The 21,679-nt window shown below is 42.7% G+C and overlaps 1 protein-coding gene across 3 annotated transcripts in view; it reads left to right on the top strand.

Moving 5' to 3' along the window:
- CAMK1D (calcium/calmodulin dependent protein kinase ID) overlaps positions 1-21,679 on the top strand; it is a 366,122-nt gene that overhangs the window by 326,682 nt on the left and 17,761 nt on the right. For all 3 annotated transcript variants that reach the window (XM_048836583.2, XM_048836584.2, XM_075124546.1), the window contains exons 7-8: positions 10,184-10,296; positions 12,057-12,135. In XM_048836583.2, the coding sequence (XP_048692540.1) occupies positions 10,184-10,296; positions 12,057-12,135 (192 nt within the window). The remainder of the gene's footprint in view (positions 1-10,183; positions 10,297-12,056; positions 12,136-21,679) is intronic.

Below are 21,679 nucleotides of genomic sequence, written 5' to 3'. Positions count from 1 at the left end.
AAGTAACACTTGGACAACTTCCCATACAGGGCATTGCTTCAAAGTCAGACCTGTCTGCCCCAGGCCTTACCTCTACCCATTACAGAGTGTAAAAGGGGAACACTCACCCCCACTGCTGCCAGGGGACAGGCATGAGTGCAGCAGGTGGCTACCCCTTTTCAGTTATAGTCCTGTCCTTCAGCTTCTCCAAGTGCTTCGGGGCTTTCACCTTATTATGGGCACTTTGCTGGTCTGGGCCCTTGAACAGTCAGGGTCTTCCCCAGCTGGACTCTACTGAGGTGAAGGCTTCTGTTGATGCCCTGTCTTTTGGGAGTGGCTAGGAGAGGCTGGGTCCACCCTCTCCCCCGGGCTCCAATCCAGGGCCCAATGGTGAGTAGCTATGTCCTGCACGTTAGGATGCTGCGCAGCTGCCCCCTGGACCACTTCCTACCCAAATTGCCCTTCTGCTCATAGAGTAAATTACAGAATCCCAAATAAAGTCTCTGACCTTCCCAACTCTCTCCTTTGTAGGCCTGATCAGGTCTGTTTTCCCAAGTCTCAGGCCACAAGAGCTCCTGGGAAGTAATTCCCCAGAACTCAGAGCAGAGTTCTGCTCCCTTCCACTGCCTACTCTCCTCTGAGCTGTTCTACTTCCCCTTTTAAGCCCTGTCTCCAGCTTGTACAGACTTTGCAGGTGTGGCTGGGCAGGGCCGCCTGAGCCCATTGCTGCTCCTTAACCTCTTATTCTCTAGTGTGGGGTTTGTGCACACCTCACACAGAGATTTCAACATGTGCTATTATATCAATAAAGAGTGTGCATGATTTACCCTGGTACGTTCTGCATTGCAAGCTATACGCTGACCATATGCATGTGATGTGTAGAGCCTCTCCTGTAAGTGGAATCACAACCACTGTGCAGTGGGAACTTGTGTAGCTTGTTTTGTTTTGCTTTGCTTTGGTAAGGAAATAGGTACATTAAGCAGGCCCCTACAGCACTTTCCCTAGAACATCAGAAAACGTGGTTCTCTTTTGCAAGTCCGGCTGTTTTTCTCATATTAGCATCCCATTTTATTATTTGGTTACAGGTTGGGAGTAAATTTGGGGAAGGGTGGGAATGGTAGGCACAGAGAAAACATAAGAAACAGCCAGTTGCTATTTCTGATGTGGCAAGACCCTTAAATAGTCTTTAAAGTGCTTATTTCTTTGGTGAAACTTCAAGAAAATGATGACAGCTAACAACTGATTGAAACTCCCCCAGGGTGAACTAGAATTTTCCCACTGGAGAGAGATTGTGTATTTTATTTTGACTATTCGCATAACTAAAGAAATATAGCAAAACCCTCTGAAAAGGAGGTCATTTTTTTCACACAGGATCTTCACAATGGGCCAAATCTAAGTCACAGGGATTTTTTGCTAAGTAAGGATCAAGTAAAAACTAGGTAAGAACCTTGGAATTTGGCCCAGAAAGTAGAATTCCACTACAACTTACTGCCATCATAAATTGCATGTGGGATGACTTCAGGACTCCGAGCAGAGTCCTTTCCCATTTTGCCTTGCAAAACGAGTCCATGCTCAGTGTAAAATCCAAACTCATCTCCCTTCCTGGGTTCTGGCTCTATTAAACAGATTATAGATTCATAGATCCATAGATATTACGGTCAGAAGGGACCATTATGATCATCTAGTCTGACCTCCTGCACAATGCAGGCCACAGAATCTCACCCATCCACTCCTGCAATAAACCTCTCACCTATGTCTGAGCTATTGAAGTCCTCAAATCATAGTTTAAAGACGTCAAGGTGCAGAGAATCCTCCAGCAAGTGACCCGTGCCCCATGCTACAGAGGAAGGCGAAAACCCCCCAGGGCCTCTTCCAATCTGCCCTGGAGAAAAATTCCTTCCTGACCCCAAATATGGCGATCAGCTGAACCCTGAGCATGTTGGCAAAATTCACCAGCCAGATACCCAGGAAAGAATTCTCTGAAATAACTCAGATCACACCCATCTAACATCCCAATAAGATGACATAAAATTCTGCTCATACCTTCTCTCCATGCTTGGCTTCTCCTGGGGTTCTTCTCTGCCCTGCCCACACCCTATATCATCTTTCCCTAGAAAATTGCTGCTATCTCCAATATATCCAGGTAGAGGTACTGAACCATCTGGCTCAGTGAATTGGCAAACCCACTTACTCCTAACAGGGTGGGGTGTTTCAGCTGAACACTACCAGCCACATACAAGCACTTCCCTATGTTCAACATTAACAGAGTTTCACTCTATGCCAGTTCACCTATTAGCAGGTTCTGTTGCATTGCCCATGGTGGGAGACCTTGGAAATGTCAGGGATAGTTAATAATAGCTAATCAGCTGGAGCAAGAGCTTGTTCTTGCACTGTTTTGAGAGGAACATGTAAATATCTGAATGGAGCAGGGAAATGACTCCTTTAGTTCTGGAGTTGCCAGCAGAGCTGACCAGATGCAGAGAGTGGAGCACATTCCTCTAGAGGATGGTGCGCATGCCCTCCTGGAGGAGCCCTGGAAGGGACTACTCCTGCTGAGGGAGAATCTCTCCTTGAGCTCTTTCTTGGGCATATGTTTCTGTACGGCTCCCTAGCACAGGGCAGTATTTAACTGCCACCATCTGTCCCTGCAATTACCTGAAGGCGGAACATTTTTCAGCCATAAACCTCTGTAAACCCAACTTAGCTCTTGTACCTCGGTCAAAGTAATCAGTATACTGTACACTTTAAATGAGTTATTACTCTCGCTAGAGCCGCCTGACAGGACATGCACATGCCTGTTCACTGGAACAGGAAGGAGCGTGCAGACCACAAGAGCCAAGGTTTGTAATTTCCTCAGGACTTTTTTTTTGTTTGTTTTTTAAGGAGGATACTGGAAAATGCAGGAGAGTGGCCAGGAGGTATGAAGCCTCTTATATCTAGATCCCGGGATAAGAGCCCACCCAAGGAAAGAGTGATATATTTCGACCACCCTGTAGATTGGTTAAAACCAAAAGTTAAATAAATAAATAATAAATAAAATTAAAATAGTGAAAAAAATAAAATGTTGAAATTTATATAACTAATTTTATGTACCAATTATGTACAGTTTATTTAAATAAGTAGCTCTACTCCCTGCAGCTCAGCAATACAATTCGGTATAACCCACAAGTAGCAAATGAGCCATTCATAAGTTTCTATTTCCCGCCCGGTCATTCTCTGCCCTTACAGGTCTTCACTCTTCATTCCCAATATTCCAATATCGTTGGGAAAACACCTTTGAGGATGTGGGCCTGAGGCTCCTCAGTTCCCAAGTCTCTTCAGCCCTTTTGAAAATGTCACCCTTAGTGCGCCAAGGTGGGTGAGGTAATATCTTTTATTGGACCAACTTCTGTAGGTGAGAGAGACAACAAAAGTGGGTCCAATAAAAGATACTACCTCACCCACCTTGTCTCTCTAATATCCTGGCAGGGGTGAAAGTAAGGGGGTACGGGCCGGTATGGCGTACCAGTAAAAGGTAGCCGCCAGGACCAGCCCGTACCGCTGACTTTAAAGCGGCCACTGATGGTGGGGGGGAGCGGGGGCAAAAGAAGTAGCTGCCCCGGGGCCACGATTTAAAAGGGCCCGGGGCTCTGGCTGCCTCTGCCGCTACTGCGGCTGTGCCGGCCAGAGCCCTGGGCCCTTTAAATCACCGCTGGAGCCACGGGCAGCGCGGGCCAGGGAGCACAGACGGACTGGCTGGGGGATGCTGACCCCTCAGCCCCACCCCTTCTGCCCGAGGCCACACCCCTTTTGGGGGGGCCAAAGCGGCCCTGTACCAGCAAAATCTGCATTTTACTTTCACCCCTGTATCCTGGGGCCAACACGGCTACAACTACACTGCTTACCAATAGTGTGTAGCCTGCAAAGTGAGCAGCACTCTCCCATTCTGGCATGGAAAGGCTACAGAGTAGAGCGCACACACTGAGAGAGGCTAGAATTCTAGTCAGTTTCCTTTCTGTGTGTAAAGTTTTAACTACTACCCTTTGCTGAAGAGCGAAACTGGGTAGGTTCCTTTGTATCAAGAGCTCTACTCCTGAAGGTAGCTGCACAAGCAAGATAACCATAATGGTATTATTCAGGATGAATAGCTTCCTCTCCGTGTGTATATCATGGAGGCATGATCAGTCCCTGTGACTGCGGGCTCTGAGCGTTGATATTTGCCATAATAATGTAGGTTATGTTAATATTCTTAAGCAGTCATAGAGTTAAGTAACTATGGTGCTTTATCCCAGTTGTCTGAATTATTTTTATTTTATGTTTTCATTGATCAGGCATATGGCATGTTAGGTCTTGTTTAGATGCATAGATAGACGGTTGTGATCATCTAGTCTGTCCTCCTGCATAACACAAGCCATGGAATTTCACTCATTGATTCCTGCATCGAGCCCAATAACTTATGGCTGAGTTAGAGCATGTCTTCTAGAAACACATCCAATCTTGATTTAAATGTAAGAGCTTGGCTGGTGTGAAAACATCTTATCAGTCTTTGATGAGGACACTTGCCCAAATGGGACACTTGTCTGCAGCAGAGTACATCTGGTTTGAAAGATAAAAGGCCAGATTTCAACTTCAGTTATAGCTCAGTAAATCCAGAGTAACACTACAAATTCCCATGGAGTTACTCCAGATTTATTCTGTTATACCTGAGATCAGGATCTGGCCCAGTATATAAAATATATCTATAAAGCAGACTGAATCTTCAGAGTTAACAAAATATTGATAATTTTACTCTGTGTGTTAAGTGGGTTTAAATAACCTCAAGGGCAGGAAGCTGGCTCTGTGTTATACATAATGCTACTTTTTTATATTTTACAGATTTTTTTCACTTACTCCTGTTGTTGCTACAGACTAATGCTTCAGCTAAATCCTTTGTTTGTTTACAATGGCTGGCTCTCTTGAATTAAATACTTTATTTAGGTTAATCATCCTGGGGGTTAAGAAAACGTTATGAAAATATTATGAGTTCTGTATCGGACAGGTGTGTGAAAGAACAATTCACATCAGGGCCTAAAGAGAAGTGTAATCGGGGTGCTTGAATTCTCATGATGTTTTTTTGTAGCTGCTGCCCTGTCAAGATTTGCTCCGTCATGGAATGGGCAGGAGTAAAGCTAACTTGTCGTGGTCTTTTCTTTCTCCTTAAGATATCAGCAGCTTGGGCCAGCAAGTCAGAAGCAAATTCTTTGTCTGGGAAGGGTAGAAGAATAATGCTGTGATAGTTGCAGTAGTCTCATTTGCTGCCTTTGTTTCCAAAGCGGGAAAATAATGCCTTTTTGCCAGTTGGATGGGCTGACTCTGTTCTCCAGATGATATTGAACAGTGTGTGGAACCATTAACAACCGCTGATCTATCACTTCTTAACCGTTCTGCAGGAATTCCACAGACTCCTGCCTCCTTATTTCCCTTACACTTCTTTACAACGCTGTGGAGTTTGTCAATAGTGAATTCGCCAGGATCATTTTGTGTGTAATGGGTCAATTCATCAGCAGCCTTAATGTCAGGGTGCAAAGAAATTGGAGGTGCATTTCAAGTTCACTCCAGCATGCCATGCACTCCGCTTCTGTATTGATTAGTTGGCCAGAACTGGAGTAGACCACTCTGAATGAATTACATTTCTCCTCAGTGAGGTCGCGTAAGTGTTTATATTAGGAGGCAATGTCGTTTCTGGCAGAAGCTGTGACAATCAGGTTCCAGACACTCCCAGGGGGTCTGAACCACAAAAAATAAGCAGTTGAATCGACTGATTGTATACAATATCATTGTACTATAAAAGTGTATCTAGTAAGGTCTTTTTTGAAAGCCAGTGACACACTGGTGATTAATATAATTGTGAAATGCATGTATTAACACTATATGAGGAATTATGGATACTCATTGATATTATACTTTAAAGTCTGTGGCCAAACAAAGGGAGAAACAGGTTTTCTTCCAGACAGGAGGGAAGGCAACTATCTCCCTGTCACCAATGAAATAAAGCATTGTAGAACCAAATCAGTGGACACCCCATTTACATAAGAGTCAACAAGAGGACGGGAAGTCCATAGGAAGAGAAGAATAGCGGGAATCATCCTGACCCTAGGGGCAAAACAATGAGTTTGGGGAAATATAAGGAAAAGCAAAAGCCGTGTTGGTATCCGTCATTTGGGGACAAAGGGAGCAACATTCTGTGAACAGTGGATCCTTCTGGCTCGAAGGCTGGGGATTCTGGTAGCTTGATGTAAGTGAGAAAGCTGCTTAGGCCATGATTGTAACTTGCTAAAGGTATGTTTCAGTCACTAGACTGACATAAGTGTGTTATAAGAGATCTGTCTCTTTTTCTCTTGCTTAGTATCACGTAAATCTGCATTCTTTAGTATTGCTATAAACCATCTCAGTGCTGTTATATTAAAGTGAAGTGTGGGTCCTCCGCTAAACTAACAGGCTGGGATGTGCATGGCCTCTTTGGAAGCAGCATACTTAATAATTGCTGTGAGAGAGACTGGACACTGCAGAGAGACATCTCTTGGGACCTGGGGTTCACGGAATGATACTTGCAAGGTAAGATTTAGACTGGCAGAGTCTCAAGGAGTTTGCTGGTGAGGCAGACAAACCAGTTGGCAAGGAGCTGTCACACTGTTTAAGCTCCAGCAAAGCTCTCTCTTGCTGAGGCGGTATGTTAACACGGTGGCTTACCGTTCTGGGCTCCCTGCAAAGAGCATCACAGAAGCTTCCTCAAGTGTGATGGCTTTGATTTCCATGAAAGGTTTGCAGTCAGCATGTATTACTTTATTACAAGCACCCTGTAGCTTACAATATGGGACCACACATTACTTCTCAAATGAGCCAGGAAACGCTTTTCAATGATGGTTAAGAGATTAACAGAGATCCAGGGCTTCTTGGCACTTTGTTTGGGGGTCCAGTGATGTCATAGTGGCATTGATTGTGTGGGATCTGAAGTCCTTTAAGGCAAGTTCAGCATCAGTACACTCTGGCAGGGCTCAGACCTGTTCAAGATTTCAACTGCACAGTGATTTCGAATGCTATAGTTTTTTAGGTTAGATAAATCAAATTTTGCCAACCCAATCACTGCTTTGCCTGTGCTTTTTAGTCTAAGACAAATTTGCAGAGACTACTTTATGTTCTTCAGTGGCAGATGGACAGTTTTCAATGATAAGAGATTATCATGTAATCAAACATCTTCTTTGTTTGGCCATTTTTACTCTGACAAGTAAATTGGTGAATTTGCTTCCTGTGAAACCAGGTGTTCATAATGACAAGCTCATGAGAAACACGCAACTGTAAAAAGTGTTCACCTTCCAGGGTAACAAGCCCAATAACGTTTTTTCATGCTTTACTCAAATTATCAACAATAGCCTTAAATTCACCTGGGAGAGTGACGGTGTCGTCATTCAGGGTAGTTCACAGAAGATTGCTGAGTTGATTGTAGATCTCGCTTGTTGTCATCAGAAGCTTCATTGGCTGGAGCATAGCAAAGAATAATTGTTCATGTTCCATGCTTATGCTGGTGCTGGGCTTTGAGTAGGTGACTGGAAATTGGTTCAAACGAAGAGAACAATTTGCAGATATGACGTTTAAGGAGGAGACCCACTCCTTCCTTTCTCGTGCCCTGAGCACCTGACTGCATAAGATGATAGTTGTCTATTCTTTCTTCCCCTCTATCTTTAAGGTGGGTTTCAGTGAGGCCAGTGATTGGCATCTTTAACCTGGACATTTCTCTAATGAGCAGCTCCTTTGAGCCTTCCTTATTCAGGGTTAACACTTTTTCTGTTCAATACATAAAAGACCCCTACATGTGAGATTAATTTTTAATATATCATAAATCACATTGATCTGAGGCAAACACATTCGTTACTTTCATAGCAGTTACTAGCCCATCCAACCTTAGGCCTGGGCCCTGTGGGAAAAGATGAGAACCCCAGAGTGGGCTCCATCCAGTCTGGCAGGATTGGTGTTGCCCTGTACAGTGCATTGAGCACAGGAGGTTAGACTGCCTACCAATGAGATGGGGCGGTACGGTTGAAGCAACAAGTGCAATACCAAAACTGAAGCTGCTCAGATGAACGCCTCTCCCACCTCAACCACTCTGACAGGGAGTCACTCTGGTTGATCTTGAAACTCATAGTCCTCTCTGACTCGCTGTGTAGAGTTTCTTCTCTTACATGACTCCTCGAGCTGCAGTCCTGTAACTGGGAAGAGAACTGCTTTCTTCCAAACTAGGTTGGGTGTTCAACAGAGTTTCATTGCCACCCCAGAACTCTGCAATAAACCATGTGCTTGAACAGACACTAAGTAAATGCATTTTAGGCATGCATCTTGATGATAAGAACCTCTCCAGCATTGATTTTGCCAGTGACATAGTGCTAGTTGTCAAATCAATGCACAAGCTGACTGCTGTGCTTAAAGCCCTGGAAAGCTCAGCTGCAAAAATCAGCCTGAAAATGATTTGGGGGCAAAACCAAAATTCTTCCTGTCAGCAATTCTGAATACACTGCAGGTTCTAGCATATTAGTGGGCAACCTCCCAGTCAAGATTGTTGGTGATTTCACCTACCTCGGCTCTGTTGTTGGTAACGTGGGCTGCACCGAGAAAGAACTAGAAGCCATCATTGGAAAAGCAGTGTCAGTAATGGGGTGCTTCATCGAGAGTGTCTTATGCAAACTGAACACCCTGATAAGGAGAGGGACAAAGCTGCAGATATATAATGCTTTGGTGGTCAGTATCCTGATCGATGGGACTGAAACATGGCTCCCACTGTCAAGATTAAAAAGATTAATTCAGTACCATTCAGATTAAGCATCTTTGAATGATTAAAAACATCGAATTGTAGAAATTCAAGCCAAATGAAGATACCTGTCTTCTAACTAAACAGGTCCTGTGCTTTCAAACGGTTACCCAGTGCTCTCTAAGGTGGTATTGTCTTTTGTTCCAAATGCCTACCAACTTCTCTGTGATAATCATCTTCGACTTTGACCCAATGAATGCAGGATGGAAAAGACCTCCTCAGACACAGTGGCCGGACAGCGTCAATAAACACCTGTCCCTCATAGGTGTAATGTGCCAGATTTGACACAGGACTGAACATGATGGAAGCATATGGCCCTGACACTGCTCAAGTGACAGCATGAGAACTAACCTAGCCTAAAGATAAGGGATGAAGATTGGTGCAACTCGGTGCAGACATAGTACTTGGAGCAGAGCAGATAGAAAGGTCCTGTGTTACTGTGAGCACAATTTGCTTAAATGCTGGATCAATCTCTAGAGTACATTTGTCATTTTACAAAGGTGATGTTCAGACCTGTATGTAAAACAAGACAGCTGGGGGAAATCTTTTGAACGCTTTAATTAAAATGCCACTGCTCATCTGGTCTAACTATACAGACAATGTTTTATGTATGCTAACATTCTAGTTATCTTAGTGCTAAGCTTCCAGAATGACTAGTTATAAATACATAGGGCCAGGAGATTTGCCTAAGTAAAGATAAAACAAGGATTCCAGGTTTGGATCGCTTTTTGTTAGGTGGATGCAAAAGATCAAGCATTAAATTTATTTATTGTTCTTTGTCAAATATACCTTGTTAGCATCTAGATACTACGAGGGCTGGAGCCAGATAAATACAGTAGGTACATAGTGAGAGAGATGATATGACACCTACAAGAAATCAGCCAACTAATAATGGGTAGGTTGAGACACAGTTGGGTAGAACTAGAATGTATTTATTTAATTTTAAAAATATATATAAAATTATCTATATGTTGGGTGTATTCACCCTCCCTTGCCCTTTATCAATATGTTGCTTTTCCCCTTAAAATTTAAGCTCTTTGGGGCAGGGACTGTGTGGGTAAACAGTGCCTAGTGCATTGTGGGTATTACCCAAATCCAAATAATAATTTTTTTTTTCATGCATAAAGTCCATCTTCATTTGTGCTTCGCACAGGGGTCAGGATTGGGCCTTCAGCAATCAGGACTCTGTTTGTAGCTGCAACAAGGCACTTGTTCCTGACAAAAGAGAGCATCTATTAGAGAAGCATGTGACTCTTTTGGGAAGCTTGAATGTGCCATGTATTTCAGCCATGATTCTCAAATATGAATTCCTCCTCCTCATTTGTTACCTTCTCCCCAGAAAGCGATTAAAGTGTTTCACATCCCCTGATCTGTTTTGTTTATTAGGCTCTGTGGATATCCTCCATTTTATGATGAAAATGACTCCAAGCTCTTTGAGCAGATTCTTAAGGCGGAATATGAATTTGACTCTCCATATTGGGATGACATCTCAGAGTCTGGTAAGGAGCTCATTTAATTGCAATAGCCATTTCTTGCACATTCCTTCATATTACTGAAGTCTACCATTCATACTTTCCAAGGGTGAAATTTGGATCTCCATAGTATGCCCAACTCCTGTTAACTTGAGGTCAGAGGGAACTATACGTTCAACTGAGGGCAGGCTTTTAACCCAAATATTTTTTAAGCATCATGGGAAATTATTTCTATGAGAGCCTCAAATTAAGTCCTGTCTCCTCCCAGTGTCAGGCATAAAACACCAAAACTTGACTTGTAGAGAAGACCATGACATGAGAATTCGTATTCAGCCCCAAGAAAACAACATACTTTCTTTTTTCCAGCATATCTGAATAAAATGCACATTTTCATCTGTCTCCAGTAATAGAAAACAAAATAACTCAGCGTTTTTTTCCTGAATGTGTTTGCTGGCCTGATTGATGGAGCTGTGCAGTGTAAACAGGAAAGAAGCAAACCCAGGAAATCAATGAATGAAAATGGCTAAAACAACAAGAAAAGAAAAATCCCATCAGTCCCTTGAGAAGGGAGGGCATGTGGTCAAGTAGTTATAGCACTAGGCTGGGAGTCAGAAGTTCTGGATTCCATTCATGAATCTGCCACAGACCTCCTGTTTAACCCAGGCATGTTATTAAGGTATGTGTACACTGGCGTTGGAGGTATAATTTCCAGCTCGGACAGATGTACATGTGCTATTTCTGATCAAATTATCATGTTAAAAATATCAGTGTATCCACCACAGCACAGGTGGCAGGATGGGCTACCACCCAATTATGTACTGAAGTCCCAGGCAGGATTGTGCTTGGGGCAGCTAACAACTTTCTAGTGCTACAAAATTTCATACTGTGTACATCTGGTGCCCAGATACCATAGTGATGGTAGAAATCCATCCAGAGGAAGATTTAGGGAATTTAGGAGCACAAAGCTGAAAGTCAGTGGGACTTCTCCTGAGAAATCCCCAGGGTACTTTTGGGAATCTCCCCCAAATAGATCAGATTAACACGAGGAGCCTAAATCAAGCCACTTCATTCCAAATTTGGCTTCTCAGACAGGCACTTAGGTCACATTTTTCAGGCTGCCTCATACACCTTTGATGTCCTCCCTTCAATGGTCTTCTCTCCATTTAAAAGTCTCCTGAACACACACTGCTTCAAGCCCGAGTGAGCTGATCACATTCACCACCTATTTTTCTTATATTTGATATTTAAAAAACAGCAGCCAAAACATTAACAGAACTACCCAGATGTGACTTGACTGAAATGAGTAATCACAGGCTCTGTAACGCTCGTCCTTCTTCACCCCATCCCCTCACTCACGGTGTCACATTTAAAATCTAGCACACAAATCCTTTGAGGCCAGTGACTGTGTCTTCTGTGAAGCCGCAAGTTTACTTCTGGGGAGGCCTATTAAATAATGATTAAATGGTTAAAATAGGAATGTGGAAATTTAAATATCTGTCTGACCTCCCTAAGAGAGTTGGAATGCTCAGTCTCTGTGCTCAAATTTGATAATTGACTCCTGTGTCTTTATTATTATTAATCTTGCCTATTGGGCTAGTCTTATGAATGGCACACTTCATTTTGATGAGGGTCTTGTATGAGTGGGCGGGAGGGGGAGGGAAAGGGGAAGACAGTCATCGTGTCATACATCAGTGTCGTTAAGACGAACCTTTAAATACCACGGTGTGTCCTTGCTTCTCCAGATGTCAGCCCAATTGCTTTTGCTTATTTTATTTTATTTTTTACAGCTAAAGATTTTATTCGGAACTTGATGGAGAAAGACCCTAACAAAAGATATACCTGTGAGCAAGCAGCCCGGCACCCATGGTAAGCAACTAACACAGTACTTCTGTTGCAGTGACCTCAAGAAATGAGACTTTTCTTTAATTTGTGTGTTCAAAGAGGAATGTTTGCTGCACTATGCTGTATACGAGCCTTTGCTGAGTAACTTATTGCTGCAACCCCTGTCTTTGGCCCCTAGTTCTCCCTGCCTGTTCCAGGGTGTCTGAAATTAGGCTCTGAACTTTCAAAAACTTTAAGCTTGCCAGTAGTCCCATTGAAATCCTTGAATAATTAGTTAATTGCTGCTCTCAGTTATACTGCGGCAGTGAGGTTGCATCAGCAAGGTTGCATCAGCATGAATCAATACAGAATTTGGCCCATTTTGCTAAAACGCAGATTGAAGTCAATGGGACGCAATTAAACTTAGCCATCTGCTTACTTATATGGCCCTCATCCAAATAGAGTCTGAGCACCTAACAACTACTGAAACTCTTTGCCTCACAACACCTTGGTGAGTCAGGGAGACCGGGAGATATCATCCACAATTCACAGGCACAGTGTCGACAATGATATGTCTGCACTGCTTAACTGGCATTAACTAACCATGTTAGCTAATTTGGGTTAAAATAGCAGTACAGACACAATGTGGCTAGCAGCTGAAGTTTAACCCAAGACTCCCCCTCAAGGGACTATGTCTTCACCGCAATTTGAACCCAACATAAGATCACACTTTTTTTGGCAGTGTAGACATTCAAGTGACTTGCCCAATATCATGCAAAAAGTCTGCAGCAGAAGCAAGAATTGAATCCACATCTCCTGAGTATCAGGCCAGTCCCCTGTCCATTAGGACAGTGGTTTTCAAAAGAGATGTACGAACTCTCGTCAGGGTGTACACAATAAAAATCCTGTACTGGCAGACAATGCACTTTATTTAATAAGACTTGGCAATCTAATCATAGATATATTATGACCCTATCTCAGATGGGGGTACGCAGTAGTCTACATTATTTGGAAAGGGGTATGCAGTCTAAAAAGTTTGAAAACCACTGCACTAGGCCATCATTCTAAGCACTCAGGGGATCACAGTTTTCGATACAATCCTTTAGGGCAGGGATGTTGGTGCTGTGAGATGCTGCTTTTGGGAATTGTACAATAATAACAATAATTGCAAAGGAAAGGATACTGGAATCAATGACAGTAGAAATCCTTTTCCACTCAGGAACATCACAGCTACTGAAAATATCACTGCATTCTGCGGTTTCATAAGGGTGGATGGTACACTAACCAATGTGTTTCCTCAGCACCTCAAGTTCATCCTGCATGTACCCGTAGCCATTTATAAAGTTGCTGAACTTGAACAATAATAAGTTCAGTAGCTTGATTTACTGCAGTACTTGTCCTGTGGGGGAGTTGGAGCACAATGGCCAAGTTCTGCGCTCAGTTACATTGGACAACCCCACTGCAGCAGTATACTTGAATGCAGAATGCAGCCAAGTTACAGCACTGGCATAAAATGAACATGCAGAGATGTTAACATAACAGTCATTTGCTTCATGTATCTGGAACATGGAAATTCCAAAAAATATGCTCTGGTCTCTTGAGGAGCAGTGAACTTTGTTGTTCAGAACTGCTCCCACTGCAGACTTGAACATGTAGCACACCTGTCTAGGTACCTGGCACTAAAATTGGATTTGACGTGTAATATGCTTGTAGCATAGTTTGCAAATTATGTAGCTTGGGTGCACAGTACGTTATCCATTTAAAAAACATGTTACGTTTCATTAAGGCTTAAAAGTGGTAGCATGGAACAGATTCCTAGATTAGGATTCAGGGTGTTTGGTATCCTTCATTGAAGTTCATTGGTTCGTCTGCATTTCATTGTTACTTTAAATTCTGGGACAGAAGAAAAGGTAGATTGTCTCCAAGTTTTTTACAGCAGAACACTGGAGCTGTAGCGGATTATGATCACTTGCTGATTGTCTGGGCACAATGAGCCTTGCAATACCCCATATTTATAAACACATGACTGATACTGCTTTCATTCACCTATAGGAAAATTATCCTCCTCTACCTAGCAGTAGATTGTGTAATGGTATGGGATGTAAACTGATGTTCAGAAATCAGTGCAATGCAAAAACATGTTTCTTGCTATGCTGGTTTCCTTGCTGATTGCAATGTCTAAAAATTAGGGTCATGGTTTGCTCCTCTAGTTAACAAGTGACTTGTGATGCAGGTCAATGAATTGTGAATGTATACAAAGCAAGTGATAGTCCTGGAAATCTTGGCATAATGGCATGGATTTATCATAACTAGAGTACTACATCAGACAATGACTGCAGGCTCTAACAATAGCTGTGATTACAACTAGATTGATACTCAGTCTTTGCAATCAAAGGGGCAAAAACAACTGGAAAAAAGAGCAATATATCTCTTTTCTCATAATAAACAATAAGACATGAGACACGGAGGATGTCACGCAAATAATCTAGGAAATTGAGATTATTTGTCTTCATCCTTCCACCTACCCGCTACCATAAATACATTGCATATGTAAAATATTAGCAAGATCAATGGCCGGCATCAATATGAACCAGAAATGTGGAGAAGTCAAAACATAAATCATTGCAAGTCTCCTCTGTCCCATCGATAACAGTACCTATTGTCTTGGTAACAAAAAGGAAATTTGGGAAACTGTTTGTAATTTTTGTGAAGGAAAAAAAGTGTTTTCAAATTATACAATTCTGAGCCTCAAGAAATTAACCAAGTGATAGAAGTGGATATTCCAAATAAAAAGTAAAGAACCAGAAATACAGCTCCCAGCGGGGAACTGGATGACCTTTTATATTTCTGAAGGACAAATTTTCTGAAAAGTTATTATCCAAATTACACAAAATGTTCAAATCCAAGTCTTGGCCTGGTGACATCACTGTTGGTTTCTGGACTATAATAAAGAAACGTGGCAAGACCAGCACACAGCTGCTGAGCCCTACCAATGGAGCAGGAAGATAAAAAGTGTTGTTTGGTTTTTTGGGTTTTATGTTTGTTGTTGTTTTTTGCAACTTGTTGCCAGAGGCCAGTGGAAAATCATGCTCCATAAATTTTCCTGCTTTCCACAGAATCCAACCTTCTGTTTAAAATCAACTAAAAAAAAGTTTTTCAGTCATTTCTGTTGCAGAGATACTTTTCTGCAAGTGTGGCTTTACAAGACAGTGGTTTATTTATAAGGCCTTTCCCAGCTATGTAAAGCATCGCTGAATCCAAGTGTGACGAGTTGCCCCCCTTCAAGGTGCCACCTGATGTGCTGAGATAACACTGAGCCCACCTGTTCTGCCAGCATTGGCCCCCTTTTAACCTGTCTTGCTGAGCCAAGCTCTTAAGCCTCCTCTAGCACACACACAGTCAGGGCCACACCCAGCGGCAGAAAGACACAGAAACTGAGATCAGCTCTGGGAAGACTCAGCTTAAGGAATTTGCCCCAACATTCAGGGCAGACCCAAAGGTATACTGTCATGTGCTATATAAAAGAATCTGCACAGTGCAAGCCCATAAAAATTCACCCTCTTCCGCAATGTGAAGAGAGATATGCCCTCCTTGCCCTCCTGCCCCAGTTAGAAATTGCTAAACTGGGTTTCCTAATAAACAAAGCAAATTTATTAACTATAAAAGGCAGATTTTAAGTGATTGTAAGGGATAGCAAACAGAAGAAAGCAGATTACTAAGCAAATAAAACAAAGCATGCAAACTAATCTTGATTCACTAAAGAAATTGGCTACAAATTGTAATTTCTCACCCTAAAAGTTGTTTCAGGAAGATTACAGAGATTCTTGAAAACCAGCTGCAGCTTGAAACTTCAGGTATTATTACTTACAGGCTATTACTCAACTTTCCAGCCTGGCTCAACTCTTTTCTCCCCGGTTCAGTTCTTGCTTCCAGGTGTTTGCAGTGTCTTTTTGGGTGGGGAGGCAGAGGAGGCCCTGATGATGTCACTCCTCTGCCTTATGCAGCTTTTGTGTATGGCAGGAACCCTTTACCTTCCAATGGAAAAACACTGGCATTCCAAGAAGTGGGGTCAGTATCAGGTGACTCAGACCCATGTCTCTGCAGGATCGTAGCAGCCATTACTCGCAGGCTGTCTGGAGCATCCACAGGAAGACTAAGCTCTTTCACAGTCCACTGTCTTTGCTGAAGGACCATCAGCCCTGTCTGGCTTTTTCGTTGTTTTACCTGAAGGGCTAGTTGTGGGTGTCACCCAAAGTAGCACATTTGAAATACAGATACATGGTCAATATTCCTAGCTTCAGATACAAAAATGATACATGCATACAAATTGGATAAACGCATTCAATAGATCATAACCTTTTCAATGATACCTTACATGACCCATCTTGCATAAAGTTTATCTGAGTTATGCCACATCCATATCATAGGTATATTTCCATAAAGAATATGGAGTATAACGTCACACCAAGAATCAGAGGTTAGAATTGTAAATGACAGGCTTAGTCCAATGATTCTCAACCAGAGGTACACAGAGGTTTTCCAGGGGGTACATCAACTCAGCTACATATTTGCCTAGTTTTACAACAGGCTACATAAAAAGCACTCATGAAGTCAGTACAAACCAGAATTTCATACAGACAATGACTTGTTTATACTCCTCTATATACTACACACTGAAATGTAAGTACAATATTTATATTCCAAACGATTTATTTTATAATTATATGGTGAAAGTGAGGTGGTCAGCCATTTTTTCAGTAATAACGTGCTGTGACACTTTTGTGTTTTTAAGTCTGATTTTGTAAGCAAGTAGTTAAGTGAGATGAAACTTGGGGATACGCAAGACAAATCATCCTCCTGAGAGGAGCATAGTCGTCTGGAAAGGTTGAGAACCACTGATCTAGTATATCCCTGCAGTAGGGAAGTTTAAAGTATTAACTACATTCCCACCTCATCCCAACTGTTAATTCCTGGATAGGTGAACCTTAAAGTCTAGCTGGGAGACTGAACGCTTTCATGGTGAAGAAAAGGACTTGAGGGATCAGGACATGTGGGCTCCAGACCCGCTTCTGCCCTTGATTGTGCTGCTAAGTCACTTGATCTATCTATTTTTGAACTTAACTGTCTATAAAATATGGGTAGTAGTTACGTACCTCACTGGAATGAGACCAAATCACGAATGTTTGTGAGGCTCTAGGATGCTATAGTGATAAAGTGCCATCTCAGAAAATGAAGCAAGGCCAGTCTAGAATGAACCAAACACTCACCTGGATATTGCCCCCAGTTCCATGCTTTTTCCATGTCTTTGTGATGGGATTGCTCTGTGCTCAGTCATTCATCAAAGAGAATTTTCATACCTGTTTGCTTATGCCAGGAAGTGATAGGGTTTTTACTGGTCCCTCTGTCATTCTAACCATTGTCTCCATTTGCACTAGGCTGCATTACCATCAGTCTGAAGGAGGGGAGCTTGGGCCTCTTGATTTCACCAGTCATCTGGCAGTGCGGGGTGAGGGGGGTTCTTCATAGTGACGAGGCCTCTGGGGATTCAGCTATTGCCTTTCCAGAGCCTATAAGGCTCAGTGAATGGAAAGTTGAGTCCATTATTGAGGTCTTGTCTCCTACTGTGCCACACAGTGTTGCAACACTTTGAAATATGGCATAGGTATTTAGGTTACAGAGAGAGACACTACTGTGGCTTTATAAACAGACCTAGGGGTCTGCCGGCATCACCTTTCCATGCATACCCTTAGTTTTAAGCACAAATAAATACTCATTTGCAAATCTCACCTTCCAAACAGGCTACATCATGCCAGGGGTTGTGATGTAAATGAACGATGTGCACAGTTCCAGAGATTTTGGATGAAGAGCTCACCCGAACGTGCCATATTTTTCTGCAGACGTCACAAGGTCTTGCAAGTCATACTCTGCTGCAGAACTCTGACTCTCACAAGCACACCCTTGTAACTTAATGGGGCTCTGATGAGAGTAAAAACTATTTGCATGTTTGCAAGACTGGGCCTGTAGAAGATAAAAGTTTATGTGAGGCTAAGAGGAAAAGAGTCACATTGCAATGGATTTTTAAGCTCTTTGGGATAGGAGGACAGAAAGTGAAATCCTGGCTTCACTGAGGTCAATGGGAGTTGCTGTTCACTTCAGAGGGGACAGGATTTGACCCATAGTCTTCACAGCTGGATATAAAACATCTAATTGGTGCTCTACAAATAATAAATAGTAGAACAGATGAGATAGCTCCACATTGTCACAAGGTGACTTGGCCCTTTAAGGGCAAAGGGCCAAGCCCCAACTGTGATAATCAACTGCATCCCAGCTGAGGCTATGGTGAGATGTAGCCCATGGGAGATGTAGCCCATCTGGGAGATGTAGCCCATCTGGGAGATGTAGCCCATGCTGGTAGAGGAACTCCTTCATTTTGGTATTATGCCTAAATTTTCTGTTTAACTAACAACTTGTGCCCTGAGTGAAGGGCCTGGAACATTGTGGCATTGACCTTCCTGAGGGAGCCCATCAGTTTATGCATGCAATGATATTTTCTTGCTTCCTCCTCCGTTTTACATGTTTTACTGTGAGGCCAGGTCTTTGGGATCTGTCACAAGCAATGAGGTAAAAATTCAAATAAAAGAAACTGTTTCACAAAACATATCAGAGTTTGATTGTGGAAAAAAACATTTTAACTATGCAAGAGAAAACTACCTGCCCAGTAAGAAAGGCTTAATTATTCCAGAGACAAGGTGGGTGAGGTAATATCTTTTACTGGACTCACTTCCGTTGGTGAGAGAGACAAGCGCTTGAGCTACACAGAGCTTTTCTTCGGGACCCAAAGACAAGCTTTGTAGCTCAAAAGCTTGTCTCTCTCACCAACAGAAGTTGGTCCAATAAAAGATATTACCTCACCCACCTTGTCTCTCTAATATCTTGGGACCAACACGACTACAACAATGACTGCATTCATTAGTTGTCCCAGTCGTGCACCTACACAGATATAGCTCACTTCAAAGTGTGCCTATGACTTTAACTATCACATCTTTTCAATAAAAAATTCCCAAGGAAACAAGCAAATTGGGAAGACTAAGGGCTTGATCCCGGCAAATGTTAAATGTGTGAGTAACTTTATGCACCTGAATAGTCCCATTGAATTTGGTGAAACTACTTGGGTGTCTACAGCTACTCATGTGCTTAAGGTGTTTGCAGGATCAGGGCCTAAGAAATTAAAACGCCTCTTCCCAACGATCCATTTTTCTGAACTGTATCTGTTCCCCAGATGCCTGTGTGTATGTGCTGCTTTTCTGTTTATAATCAAATGGCCTTGGCAGGAAGACGGTATGTTTAAACTCAGAGTTGGCAGAAAAAGGAGGCTAATAATTACAATGAAGTATTGCAAAAGAAAAAGTGCAATATCTAAGCCCTGTTGGTAGAGATGATTACATCCTAAACTGCATAATCTGCACATTTACACAGTTTCTCCAGCTTAAGCTACAGGTGATTTATACTCTCTTTTGCCAGGGTTATCGTTTACCTTTTGTTGCAAAGGTGAATATACGGTTTCATCATTCCATTGTGACTTTTCAGAAAATGACATGGAAAACTAGGGTAACAAAAGAAGGGTTTCAGAGGAACAGCCGTGTTAGTCTGTATTCGCAAAAAGAAAAGAAGGGTTGTGATTTGCTGCAGCTTGATACATTTTAATATTTTCTTATGCTAGTATTAATGATAGCAATTGTGTTTATTAAATGTATTATTGCAGTGTTGTCCAGGATATGAGAGAGATAAGGTGGGTGAGTAATATTTTTGATTGGACCAACTTCTGTTGTTGAAAGAGACGAGCTTTCAAGCTCCACAGACCTGAAGAACTTTGTGGAGATTGAAAGCTTGTCTTTTCCACGGTCCCGGAAGAGATATTACCTCAGCTACCTTGTCTCTATTAAGTATGTTGCTAGGGCAGAATTCAGATCCTACTCTAAGGCACATAGCCACATAGCTCAGAGTGAAGTGATTAAAAGCGAGAGGTAGAAACCCAAAGGTCTGATTTTTTCCATTAGGATACACAGAGCTGTCACTGAAATCCGTGAGAGGTCTGTAGTTCATGAACGGGCCCTAGCTCAGCCTCCATCAGTCAGGTTGGAGGGAAAGGAACCAGATCACTTACATGCTCCCTAGGAGCATAGATGCTGGAACTAGAGGTGCAGGGGGTGCTGCCACTCCCCCTGGCTTGAAATGGTTTCCATTATATACAGGTTTACAGTTTGGTTCAGTGGCGCTCAGCATTGTTTCAGCCTCCCTGCCTAGGAGAGGAAGTATGGTCCAGTTGTTATGGGGCTCAGCTGGGATTTGGAAGACCTGCATTCAATTCCCTGCTCTGCCACAGACTTCCTTGGTGACCTTAGACTGTCTTCCTCACCTCACCGTCTGTAAAATGAGAATAGCAGCACTTCCCTCCCTTATAAGGGTGTTGTGAGGATAAATCCAGTCAAGACTGTGAGGCACTCAGATACTCTGGCGACGGGGGGGCCATATAAGTACTAGAGGGGGCTTGATTTCTCCCTGCCCGTGCAGAAGCTTGTTGTCCTGCTATTGCTTGGGCCCCTGCAAATTATAATAGTCCCACTAAGTGTATATTGTGTGCTGGACGCACTAGTCAGATAAGAAGTCATATCCAGGGGAGGAAGAGAGTTTACAAAGAGCTCTGTTTTCAGAAAGTGTTGTTTGAAGTGTGAAATGGCTCCCTGAAGGGAACCAGGGATGCGAACAGCATGAAATCAAACTCCTCTCCGGCTCATCCCTGCACTCTATTTATTTTGGAGTATCTCCGATACTGTATGCACGTGTGTGTGTGTTTGTATATGTGTATATAAAATCAGAACTGTTATGTTCCTCCAGCATTATCCATCACCGCTAACCCCACGTTTCATGTCGTCATACTCCAGAGTATTTCCAAGCAGTATTTGGCCCGTAGAAAGTTTGAATTGGCTGCCTTCGATAAGCTTGAGGGTTCTGAAGATAATACTCGATGAAAGATTCTGACTGCCCTTGTGGGCAAGGAGGGGCAGGCTGAGAGAAATATGTGCTTGCAGTATTTTGCCGAAGAATCATCCAAAAGGGAGTGTACTGTTTTTGTCCCTCTTGGAGGTTCCTTTCAAGTTCAGTAATGCTCTGTCTAGCTAGATAGTAAAGGTAGAACTGAACCCAGATAGATGGATAAAATAAATCAGATTAGATAAATTAATGTATTCATCACATCTTATTTTATTTTGCAACTTTAGGGCTAGATTCTATTATGTTTACTCAAGATGAACAGTCCCAATAGCTTCCAGGGAACTACTTGTGGAGAAAGGTGCTACTTATTATGGCAATAACAACCTGGCCATTGCTGTCCCTTCCTGGAAGTTCTTGAGCTCCCGCAGCTCCCACTGCAAGCACACCTCATTGGAGCAGGCCCTGAGTTCTTGAGAAAGTTGTCAGACTTCCCATACTGACTTCTGAAGTCTTGGATGTATCCACAAAACCAGCTTCTACCCACTGCGCTATCAATGGGCTTCATACCTCAACCCTCGAGGACAGTTCAGCTCCTAGG

Source organism: Caretta caretta, chromosome 1 (assembly GCF_965140235.1).
Source record: "Caretta caretta isolate rCarCar2 chromosome 1, rCarCar1.hap1, whole genome shotgun sequence".
Lineage (NCBI taxonomy): Eukaryota > Metazoa > Chordata > Testudines > Cheloniidae > Caretta > Caretta caretta.
The sequence above is the reverse complement of the archived record's forward strand: the minus strand, read 5'-3'. Positions and strand labels throughout refer to the sequence as shown.